The sequence below is a fragment of the Schistocerca serialis genome, chromosome 6 (assembly GCF_023864345.2).
Source record: "Schistocerca serialis cubense isolate TAMUIC-IGC-003099 chromosome 6, iqSchSeri2.2, whole genome shotgun sequence".
In the NCBI taxonomy this organism is placed as follows: domain Eukaryota; kingdom Metazoa; phylum Arthropoda; class Insecta; order Orthoptera; family Acrididae; genus Schistocerca; species Schistocerca serialis.
The window spans coordinates 527,461,213-527,473,485 of record NC_064643.1 but is presented as its reverse complement, the minus strand read 5'-3'; the positions used below and the strand labels follow the sequence as shown (position 1 = coordinate 527,473,485).

At 39.4% G+C, this 12,273-nt stretch overlaps 1 protein-coding gene across 1 annotated transcript in view; it reads right to left on the bottom strand.

Annotated features, from left to right (window-relative positions):
* Window positions 1-12,273, bottom strand: part of LOC126484631 (ATPase WRNIP1-like) — an 80,576-nt gene that overhangs the window by 42,799 nt on the left and 25,504 nt on the right. Inside the window, exon 5 of the mRNA XM_050108220.1 lies at window positions 12,058-12,217. Coding sequence (XP_049964177.1) covers window positions 12,058-12,217 — 160 coding nt within the window. The remainder of the gene's footprint in view (window positions 1-12,057; window positions 12,218-12,273) is intronic.

Genomic DNA, 12,273 nt, shown 5'->3' with positions numbered 1-12,273 from the left:
TTGTATCACTATTGTGGTTTGTTTCTAGTTTAATATTTCAAACTGTTTTTGCTTTATTCTCAATGTGTTTAATTTTTTGAGCTTAGCACATATGTACTGGTTTTTTAGTAATGGACTGAAAGATCTTACGACACCTGTGGTAATGGAGTTTTAACCCTCGTCTACAGCTCCCCTGAGTTGCACAGGACTTTCTTTTCTTAGAACAACAGATGTTCTCATGAGTTATCAATCCACAGTCCCTGCTGTTATTTATACCACTCTTGTTTATTTTACTGAGAAACAAGACTCAAAGTGCTGCACGGATGTGTTAAAAAAAGTTAAATTTTGCATCATCACTGGCTTTTTTAAAATATAAATCTCTTCCCAATGTTCTTCCCATAAGGTCTCTCTAATCACTATGATCAATTATTTACAATTTCGTGATACAATAATTGTTCTTCCAAGATCTGAACATAACTGGTCAGCATATTTTATTGTTTTTATTCAATCACCGTAGTCAGACTAACTATTGCTTTTACATCTGAATCACTCAGGTAGCTGGGTCTAAAAACAAACTGTCAATGACTATTTCACTACACCCTTCACTCATCAACTGTGAAAATATAAAAAATCTGGACATCAACTATACTAGTTCTCCTTGATCAGTAGAAGCATTTGTGCAAATGCTTATCTCGCACAGCTTCTAAACTCCAGTTAGCGAGTCTGCAAATGGTCATATTGACAAGATGCATCAATATGACCAACAATTTGCCATATATAGATGTTCAAAGTGAATAGTTTCTCACTGCAGTAAAAATAAATAAATAGCCACATAAACAAAGGATAAACCAAAGCAAAACAAGCCCGACTGCCAGTAGGAAATCTCAAAAAAACAAATATAAGGAAGAAAATTTAGCACTGGAGACAACACCACTTACTAAAACACTGACAATGTAAAACAAAAAGAGCACATACGTGCTTCTACTGTCATTGTCTTCAATCCGAAGACTGGCTTCATGCTAGTGTATACTGTGGAAGTCTCTTCATCTATGCATAACTTCTGCAACCCACGTCCATATGAATATGCTTACTGTCTAATCAGTATATAATCAAGCTCAAACCTTCCAGTGTTCCACGTCTCTTCCATATCTATAATCTTCTTTTATAATTCTTAAACTAACCATTATCAATGATTCTGGTCCACGTTCACCTACTATTTTTCCTTCTCCTCCTTTTGCTACTACTGAATTTCAGTATCCCATCACAATAAAATTTTTATCTCCTTTAACTATCTGAATAATTTCCTTTATCTCATCTTATATTCTTTAAACCTCTTCATCGTCCGCAGATCTAGTTGGCATATAAACTTGTACTAGTGTGGTGGGGGTATTGGCTTCATGCCTACATCAGCTATGCTGTTCATAATAGCTTATCCGCATTCCTATTTTCTCATTCACTATTCAGCCTACTCCTGAATTACCTCCATTTGATATATATTGATAACACGGTACACATTTAATCCTAAGTCCTGTTCTTCCTGTTACTGCAATTCATTAAACCTCTTGTATCTAATTTCAACCTATCCATTTCCCTTTTTAAATTCTCTAATCTGCCAACCAAATGAAGGGATTGAACATTCCACAATCTGACCATGCTGATGACATCTAATTGAGTAGTGCCCGCCGAAAGATCCGAAACTGCTTGGAGATGCGAATGGCTGACTATTTTACCTCTGGAATATTTTACCCAAGATGATGCCATCATCATTATACCATGCCCTTAAAGAGAATAATAAGTGCTCTCCTTTCCCCATGCTTTCAAACTTTTGTAGTACCAGCACAGCAAGGTCATGTTGGCTAATATTACAAGGCCACGTCAGTCAATCATCCAGACTGGTACCCCTGCAACTACTGAAAAGGCTCCTACGCCTCTTCAGGAACCATGGGATAGTCTGGTTTCTCCATAGATATCCTGCCACTGTGGTTACAACTCAGGCAGGTCTATCTACATTGTTGGGGCATCCATGCCTCCCTAAACTTGGCGAGCTCCACATTTCATGGGAGCAGAACATGTGCATGTGGAAACTATATAACAGTCTCTTGAGAACTGTTCAGCAATATTACATATGAGTAATTTTTTTTTTTCCTTCTTTTGCATCTTTGTGAAGTAGACAAGCCTTGGGAAGTACTTATATCTATGTTTTCCCCCTCCTTTTTATTCTCTTTATAAAGTGATTGGAATAGCTAGCAGTTCCTGCAACCATCTCAAGCACAGTTTTTAATGAGATTTTCGCTTCCTTGTTGGCCTCTTCCAACAAAAATTTAATAGCAGTGTATATAATCACACATGCTTCATACTGGAGCACTTTTCGTGCTCCTATGGTGGATGATGACTATAGTTCCATGCTACACACTAAAGAGACAGCAACTAGGACACTAAGTGTGCAGGTGAAGGTCAACTGAGGCACTCTAGGAATATGGAAAACAGCCTGTTGCCCTTCATCCATAGTTTGCAGTATATCATGTGAAGAAAGGGCAAGCTGAGTTTCGCTCGACTGATGCTTTCTAAATCTGGGCTGATTTGTTGACTTTTGCTTCTCAGTCTCAAGAAAATTTGTTATGCTGGAACTGAGAATATGTTCAAGAATTTCGCAGCAAACTGATGTTAAGAATATTGGTCTGCAATTTTGAGGGTACGTTCTTTTGTCCTCCTTATATACGGGAGACACCTGCACTTTTTTTTTTCAGTCACTTGGAACTTTGCACTGAGCGAGAGATTCATGATAAATGCAATCTAAGCAGGGGGCCAATGCTGTACAGCACTATTTGAAAAACTGAACTGAGATTACATCTCGACCTGGTGACTTTTTCAACTCCTTCAGTTGTATCTCTACAGTAGGGATGCTTACTACTATGTAGTCCATGTGAAAGTCTGTTCGTACGGTATGTTTGTATGATTCTCCCTTAAATGCAAAATTTAAAACTTCAGCTTTCATTTTGCTATCTTGAAGTGACTGGATGGAAGCCTACGACCTGCTAAGTGATTTTACGAGGGTCGGTCAAAAAGTAATGCCTCCCATTTTTTTTCTACTTAAAGAAATTAAGTTAAGTGAAAAATTTGAATTTGGCGCCATTCCTCAAACCTTCTTCTGCAATCCACTGCAGTAGTAACTTTCTGTGTCAACAGGTGGCAGCACAGCAGAAGTTTGTAAGATGGCCGACATCGATGTTCGTTTGAGACAGCGTTGTGTGATTGAATTCTTGAATGCAGAAGGTGAAACGCCCATACGCATTCATGAAAGACTGAAGAAGGTGTATGGTGTTGTGACAGTGGATGTCAGCACTGTTAGACGATGGGTTCGTCGTTGTAAGGAAGCTGAAGGGCAAACACCGTTGACTGACGAAAAGTGGAGCGGCAGGCCGGTGAGTGCAGTGACTCCACACAACATTCAGCAAGTTGATGACATCATTCGTGGTGACCGTCGGGTGACTGCAGATGAAGTGTGTCGCATTATTTCTCTTAGTAAAGGCAGTGTGATCACGATTATTAAACAATTGGGGTACTCAAAAGTTTGTGCACGGTGGGTTCCAAGAATGTTAACCGATCAGAATAAAGAGGCAAGGAAAACAATAGCCTCCCAACACTTGCAGCGCTTCCGTTTGGAGGGAGATGAGTTTCTGAAAAGAATTGTGACCGGGGACGAAACATGGGTGCAATTTTTTGAACCCGAATCAAAGAGGCAGTCAATGGAGTGGCGTCACACAAGCTCGCCGAGGAAGAAAAAATTCAAAACTGTGCGATCGGCAGGGAAAGTTATGGCAACAGTTTTCTGGGATACAGAGGGTGTGATTCTGGTTGATTTTTTGGAGCAGGGATGCACAGTAAATTCTGTTCAATACGTCACAACCCTCAACAAACTTAAAGCACGTCTTCAGCGAGTTCGCCCAACAAAATCAATGGCAGATGTTGTTCTTTTGCATGACAATGCAAGACCACACACCAGTCGTCACACCTCTGACGAGATTGTCAAAATTGGATGGGAAGTTTTGCCTCATCCCCCATACAGCCCTGACCTGGCACCATCAGACTTCCATCTGTTCGGGCCACTAAAAGAAGCTCATCGTGGGATTCATTTTGAAGATGAGGAGGCCGTCAAAACATCCGTGCGTCAATGGCTTAGGAAGCAGAGCTGTGATTTTTACCGTGCTGGGATACATGCCCTTGTTCAAAGATGGACCAAAACTGTAGAGATGGGCGGAGATTACATTGAAAAATGACAAAATGATCCTCAATGTTGTGGTTTTCAACCTATGTAATTGCATTTAAATTTCCTGACAATTAAACGTAGAAAAAAAAATAGGAGGCATTACTTTTTGACTGACCCTCGTACATAGGATCAGAATTGTCTCAGGGTCTCAGTCAGATCTTTTGCTAAGGCAGGACGGTGGTAGTAGTTGTATGCTTAGTGCATTGATCTTTTCAGGGATCCACAAATCTCTGTAACCTTCACCTGTAATCATTTGTGCATTCTCTTTTGAACTGCTTCCTCAGCATTTCTGAGTTTCATTCTTAAAACATCGCAGGTCTTTTCTGTCCTTAATCCATTTACCAGACACAGTTTTCCACTCCACGATTTACAATCTGTTTAAACTTTGCCCATAATTCCTCCACATCCATCTTACTGAACCTAAGTAATGTCAGTTCACTTTCTATGACTTTTTGTCTCTATACTGATCCTGTCGATAAGGTCCGGTGTGTTTGTAGCTACAAGGACTAACATATTTTCAATGTCTATGGGCTGCTGATCTAGCTGCTCAATACAATTTTCAGAAACCATTCAAAAGTACTTCACAAGACTGACTGTCTTCTGTAGCCCCCTGGACCGAACCCATAGACATCCCAGTCTAAAGTCGGTATGTTAAAGTCACCGACAACTAGTATTGCATGATCTGGGTATTTACACACTACTGACCATAGATTTTTTCTGACTGTCTCTAGAACTGTCACAGCAGAATCAGGTGACAGGTCAAAACATCCAACAATGAACCTGGTTCCACCTAGACTGTCATATGCGACCAGGTAATTTCACCGTCATACTCAATTTTGGACCTCAATAGAGACAATAACTTTGTCAACTGCAATGAACGCTCCCTCTCCTATGGTGTCTAACTGATCTTTCCAATATAAGTTCCATAACTCACTAAATATTTCAGGGCTTTCTATTTCAGTTTTCAGCCAGCTCTCAGTCCCAATCACCACGAGAGCTTTCCTGGGAAAAATGAATTTGGAAAATTCTTTACAAATATTTCAACAACTTACTGGTAAAATTTTGACAGTAAAAATGCCTTTACTCTGAAGGTGGTCTGACTTCCCCTTCTACATTTCAACTGGTGACAGTTCTTTACAGTACCTGAAACTTCTGCCTAGCCCCCCCCCCCCCCTCTACATACACCTCACATGTGCACCCCACAATTACTCTGCTATCTGAGTAGGTGCTTCCTCTGTGTAGCGCACCCCGACCCATCAAGGGGAGACCTATAAATCTCCACCTGATGATGCAGGCAAGACTGTCATTGAGTCAATGGAGCCTTTGGTTGAGATGCTGGTATGCTGGTGCTGATGTGAGCCACAACTTGCAGATGGAGATGGTCAGCCTTCACAATGCCCCTCTGCCTTGAGTGATGCTAACATGTTACCACCTGCCACTCACCCTGCTGTGAGGGTGGGTCCATCATCTTGGATAAATTAGGAGGTGCATCGGCACCAGAGCCCATGGGCGAAAAAAGTGACCCGTGGGGTGCCCCGTGCAACATACCAGATTCTCGTTGCTGCTGTACCCCTCGCCAGGAGTCTTAAAGCAGCTGACTGTAGTTAAAAACACATTCAGTTGTTTGTGAACTGTGGCCAGCTCCTCCTGCATCCACACAGAGCATGCACACATCCTACCCACTGTAGCAAAACTAACAGAAGAAGTAAACTATAAAAGCAAACAGAAATCTAGATAATAAGCTACTTCCTACCCTCCTGATGTGTCACCAATACATGCTGATGCCTTAATGACCTGTGCAGTTGGTTGCTCAGAAGAAATGAAAAAACTGTGTTACAGACTTCCTGAATGTACTCTTATAGTTAACAACCTGAGACTAAACCTCTAAAATACAAAACACTCATGAAATTTAAGAAACATGCTACTAGTAAACACAGGAAAAGCTAAATATATAACTTGCTGCTCTGGAGATGTGAACAGGTGACAGCAGAGTGCCTGACTGACTGGCTTACTACACAAGCGAATGCTTGTCTTCAGAACAAAACAAAAGAACAACTATTGCGCTACAGATTGAATGAATTTACACTTACAAAATACAAGATTAAACCTCAGAAACAGAAAAACACACACAAGTAAAACACAGAAAATGTTAATTGTGGTGTAACTTACTGCTCTGGAGAACTCAAGGACTCCAATATTCTAACCAAACCTACACAAGGATGTGGATTTTGGTTCACACTGTATAAACTCACTCTCCTTTTACTCTTACTGGCTCCACAGCAGCATGATAATAGCTTGTATCCATGAAAATGTACCTGTTCAATTGTTCTGATTACATCCGCTGACATTTCATCTGCCATTTCATTGCCCCTTTAGTCTTTAGATGAATTCTTCAGCAGCAGTAAATAAAATCTGAAAGTTCTCTCCGTGTTCAGCAGCGATAAACAAGAAGTTATGTGGTTATAATTTAGTGTTACAGAGTTCACGTTGTCCTAGATATCTTTGGTTATAATTTAGTGTTACAGAGTTTACATTATCCTAGATATCTTTCCCTGTTGGGATCTAAATCAGGAATATAATGTCGCCATAGTTCTTATATATCTCTAATTAGTTTTCCTCACCTGTGCGACACACTCATTACAAAACCACAGAAAATGTGAACCTCAAATAAGTGGGAAAAAAGATTTCACTACTATTTTACCTCCAGTTTCAGGAATTTTCTGTTCCCTGTATTATATGTTTCTAACTTAAGTGAGATTAATATTGGGGCCTTACCCTGAATGCTTAAGCAGTATGTGTCTTTTCCTGACCCCATCATATGGGGGTGGTGGGAACCAACTAATGTGGAAATCACACAGTCTGATATGAGAGTCACTGCTTCTTGGCCCATTCCAGAGGATCCTAAAAGTCTCCACCTGATAACATAGATCCAGAAATCTGCATCTGGGCTCATCACAGAATTGCCAGGGACTTTGGTTTCAACCTTCTATCAGTATTCAAGCTGCCGAACAGTCTGAGAATGGCCTCAGAATCCAAACAGGCATAACTTACAACTGACTACAAGCAAAGTGGTAAACAGCTGCCAGTAGAGACTCCTCCATGTCTGAAACAAGTTTCCCAACAAACATGATGAGTCCACATTCATCTTCTTTCCTGACTTGATTGCTACTTCCGTGGGGAGCTTCATCACTCACTCATATTTGGATTAACTTCAAATGCAAAAATTTTAAGTTAGACTTTACCACAACTGTTACTGACATTAAATGAAACACACAGTTTACTGTTACCAATCACTGTTTGTTTATCTCCAAGATGCATTTCAATGGTTTAAACTTCCATCGTCAGGTGGATTTACATTTGTTAATATGACGTGTGTGTGTGTGTGTGTGTGTGTGTGTGTGTGTGTTACAATTTTTTGGAGGAACTTTGGCACTGTCTCCAGTGGTCACAAGTTCATTTTTGTTTATTAAAATATGACAGCATACATATTTTGTAAACAAAATGCTTACAAAATATGACAGTATACATGTGATGTGTTACGACAGTGAAAGAAACCTGTGACCACTGGAGACAGTGCCATAAGTTCCTCCAAAAACTTGTTACACAACACAAACACATGCACATGCACATCACACTAACAAATGTAAATCCACCTGATGATGTAGGTTTAAACCTTCTAAACACGTCATGGAGATAGCAACTCCCACCGACTCAGGTATTTTATCAGGAAGTCAACGCATCACACCTGTTGTTAAGACATGGGGGTCAAACTTGCAGTGAGTGCTCTTATTTGCATACTATGCATTAATCTTTGTCACTACCACTGTCTGTCACTCACCTTCCATGAAGCCAAACCAGCAAGATCAAGTACATCCGGAAGTGTAGCTCAGGGATCTCAGGTAAAGCCAGATACATCTGATCTACAAAGGCCGAACACACCGGAGGTACCACAATCATTTTACAGTCATAATAATGGCTGCAGCCCAGAACAGAAAGACAGACAGCTGAAGACTGTTGAGCATCGGCAACACACGGTTTAGATGTGATCAAAGTTTTCACAACAACATCCTTATATACAACACTCTAGGCTGACTTGTCACGTTCAAATCTTTTTATGAAACCATCCATAACCCTCACAAGGAACAACTGTCATAGTTGCTGTTGTGGTGACAATTTACAGTCCACATGTGGCTTGTGACTGTTCTGTGTATGTTGTCATTATGCCATGCTGCCAGAGACTGGATCTGTATCTGCACTGAAACCATTCTTTTAAGAATGTAAACAATGAAGCACATTTCTGTTTGTATCAACAGCACGCTTCCTTGTACTACTAAGATTACAGCCGCTGTTCCAGTTGGAGCTGTTCTTGCAGATTCTAATTTCTAGTGTATCTTTAATAACAGAAGCTCCATATATAAAAGTGTGGGATGAGATTTTAGTTTCATCAAACATTATTCTGAATTTATTTGCGAGACTGTGTTCATAGTCTTATGGCTCTTCTTCCCAGTATCCTACCTATTTTCCTACATGTAACAAAATAGAAGAAACCATCACTAGATAGATCATCAAGTGACTGTTCAACATTTCTGTTTCTTAAAGGACACTTACTTTTCTAAAGATTCTAGCTGTTTGTGGAGAGCAAATAACTTATGCATCTACACATAACTAACAGAGCACCTTATCATCTGCTCTCAAATACAACCAACTAGGCACATAATAAAATCTAAATAAATGTCAGCATGAAATTAAACTGCAGGTTTTGAAGTTACAAAGTATGATGGGTGCATAAGTGGCACTACTAATAAACCATCCTGCAAAAGCTGTCACCATAACAACCCCATGTTACAAACTGTCTCTGCTACAGATAAATCGAGCTACACCAGCTCTTATGGAAACCCCATGCTCTGTTACAAAATTCTAACATGAGTGTCTAGGTCTCATAAATAAACAAACAAGAAAAGAACTTAAGACCAAAGCATTGATGAACATAGATGAAATACTAGTAAACAGTCATTTCCATCATGAAGCAAGTTATAAGTAAACCCATCATTTGTACAAAGTACCATGCTGATATTGATACTGGAAATCATGTATTGCTTCACTGATCATTCAGCCACAAATTTATACACGAGATGCTACCCAAAATTTCCTGAAATCTTACACTAAATGCAATCATGTCATACAAGATTTTTATTCACCACCATCACTTTCAAAGCACGACGAGTCTTATTGCACTTTGGTAGCATCTCACGCGACATCATTATGACATGTATCGAGGACAACAGAGACCGCGTATTGACTTTTGTGATCGTTTGAGATGCTAAGCTACAGTAGCCATTTTTGCAGATGAATTAAAGGAGCAGATCATTACGTCCTCAATTGGTATAATCTCTGCAATTTTGGAAGCTATTGATGTGTTTATTTCCTCTGAAAGTGTGAACCTGCAAACTTCTGGGAAAAAAGCTCACAATAGGCTTTGTAAATGGTAAATGCAAAAATTGCCACCAAATAGCAGGGTGAAAGAAGAGTCCATGTTACACTCAACACATGTAGGAAATTGCCTCCAGAAATGATCCAGATGTTAAAATTAACGCCAAAGTACATTCTCCATGTTGTCAACCAGTTACATATATCATGTCCATAAAATGCAAAGTTTTGTTTACATTACTCATCACGATCCTAAAAGCTTAGGGCAAGAATAACTGGGAATAGAACTGTTCAATCCAGTATTCATCATTATTTGGTAATTGCAATGGAAGTACTAAGTCTTTATGCAAATTTTAAAATATATCAAGTATCAAATGAGTAACGCTAATAAAGCTTTGCACTTTAATTATATAGAGAACCATTTGCAAATATTGTCAGCTCCATACAGTACTTCAAACTGGTGGTTGAGAAAAGGCTCTTTGATCACCTATTTTCAGCAAAACTGAAACACATCATGTACACAAAAACTAAGTAAGAAGTTAAATTTAATATTAGATGTGACTAATGACTTTCCAGAGGTCTCACAGCAAGTAAGTCCGACCAGCACCACTCTCTTTCCCTAGTGAGAAAGTGTGTAAGATTCAATAATTCTTACTAAGAAACTAACAGTACAGGGACAACTTGAGACACACAGACACAGTTCTTCAACACTTGTAACTGGTTGACAATATGGAGGATAGCTTTGGCGTAACACATATCAGTCTTTAATTTTGACAACTGAAACATTTCTGAAGGTAATTCCCTACTAGAATAGAGTTTAACGCGAACTCAGTATCACGCTGCAACTCCGCAACAATTTCTGCATTAAAAAAATTTTGTCCCCCGTAGTTTCGAACATAGGACCTCTGCAATTGCATAATTTTGTTTAACTGATAGAGCCAAGGTTCTGATGATAGCTTTCGCTCGCAATTTACTATTTACAAAATAAATTGTGAGCTCCTTTTTCTCCAAGTTTGCAGGTTCACATTTTCAAAGAAAGTAAACATATCAATAGCTTCCAAAATTGCAGTGGATATACCAATAGAGGATATAATGAGCTGCTACTTTAATTTGTCTGCAAAAATGACTACCACAGTTTAGTGTCTCCAATGATCACAAAAATCGATACATGATCTCTGTCATCTTCAATAGAGTGTGTACACGTCATAATGATGTCCCATGTGACTCTGACAGTGCACAATAAGACTCACTCTTCAAAGTAGTTCCTTTGCGGATGAGGAAGCATTGTCATGCTGTTATCTGCTAAAAACTGCTGCATGATGAAAGCTATATGCGGTTTCACATTGTCGTGGTGAAAGACTCAGTAATTCTTCCACCACTTCTCTGGATGTTTCTGTCTCAACTTCCCTTAGCCACCTGGCACATCACAATAGAATTCTTCACTAATTGTCTGACCACGAGGTAGGTACTCATTGTGGGTAATCCCACCAGTATCGAAGAACCAGGTCAATAAGGATTTGATGTTGTTCTGAACTTGCCAGGCTTTCTTTGGCTGAGATAAAGATGGGTTCTTCCACGGGGCTATTTAGTTTCAGTGTCATTTCCATAAATTCAACTTCCATCACCTGTAATTGCCTTAGAAAGAAAATCTGACTCAGTTTGAAGCAGTTCTTTCAGTCCCCTGCACACATTCATACAATGGTCTTTCTGATCATCACTCATCAGATGTGGCACGAACTTTGCAGCAATCTTTGTCATGTTCGATTTTTCTGACAAAATCCACTGATATATGCCATATGATAACCCCACAATGTTACACATATCGTGGATGGTATGCCTACAATCTTTCACAATTGCAATCCAAACATCACTGACATTTTCTGGTGAAATGCCAGTAGATGATCATCCTGACTGTTCATGTTCATCATCATCGTCATCCTCATCCACAGAGGTCCGGAAATTTATAAAATGTTTAAACCAGTCATAGGTTTGTGTCTGGCCCAAAGCATCATTACTGAATGCTTGGACTAACATTTTGCGCATTTCTGTGGCTGTTTTATCAAGTTTAAAACAGAACTTGATGCAGCAATTTCTCAGGTTGGTCATTGCAAAATTGCAAACACAAGCAAATGTCACAATGGAAAACTGCCCACCAACAATGAACATGTCCACTTACATCTAAGCCACTAGACACACTGATGTGCAAAACATGTATACACTGCTCTAAGTGGCATTTGAATGTACCACCATTTGTAAGCATGATAATACAACTTTGGGGAACTTTTGGGTAGCACCTCATACTAAACATCACTGCGTAATTTCAAATAAGAATGAATGAAAATATTAAAGGTACACATGGATATAACATCAAAACAACACAAAACCTTGATTCCATCCTTAATATCATCCAGAGACACTACAAAAGCACTGGAACCATCAGTTCCTTTGGATTGTACTGCTAACTGTAAGCTATTTAGAGCAATACGGGCATCTCCATCACAAATTTCCGCTAGCCAGGTAACAGTAGCTTCATCGATGAAAAACCTAAAAAGAAAATGGAAAGTAAATTAGGACACTGAACTACTGCATCAAGCATCTTT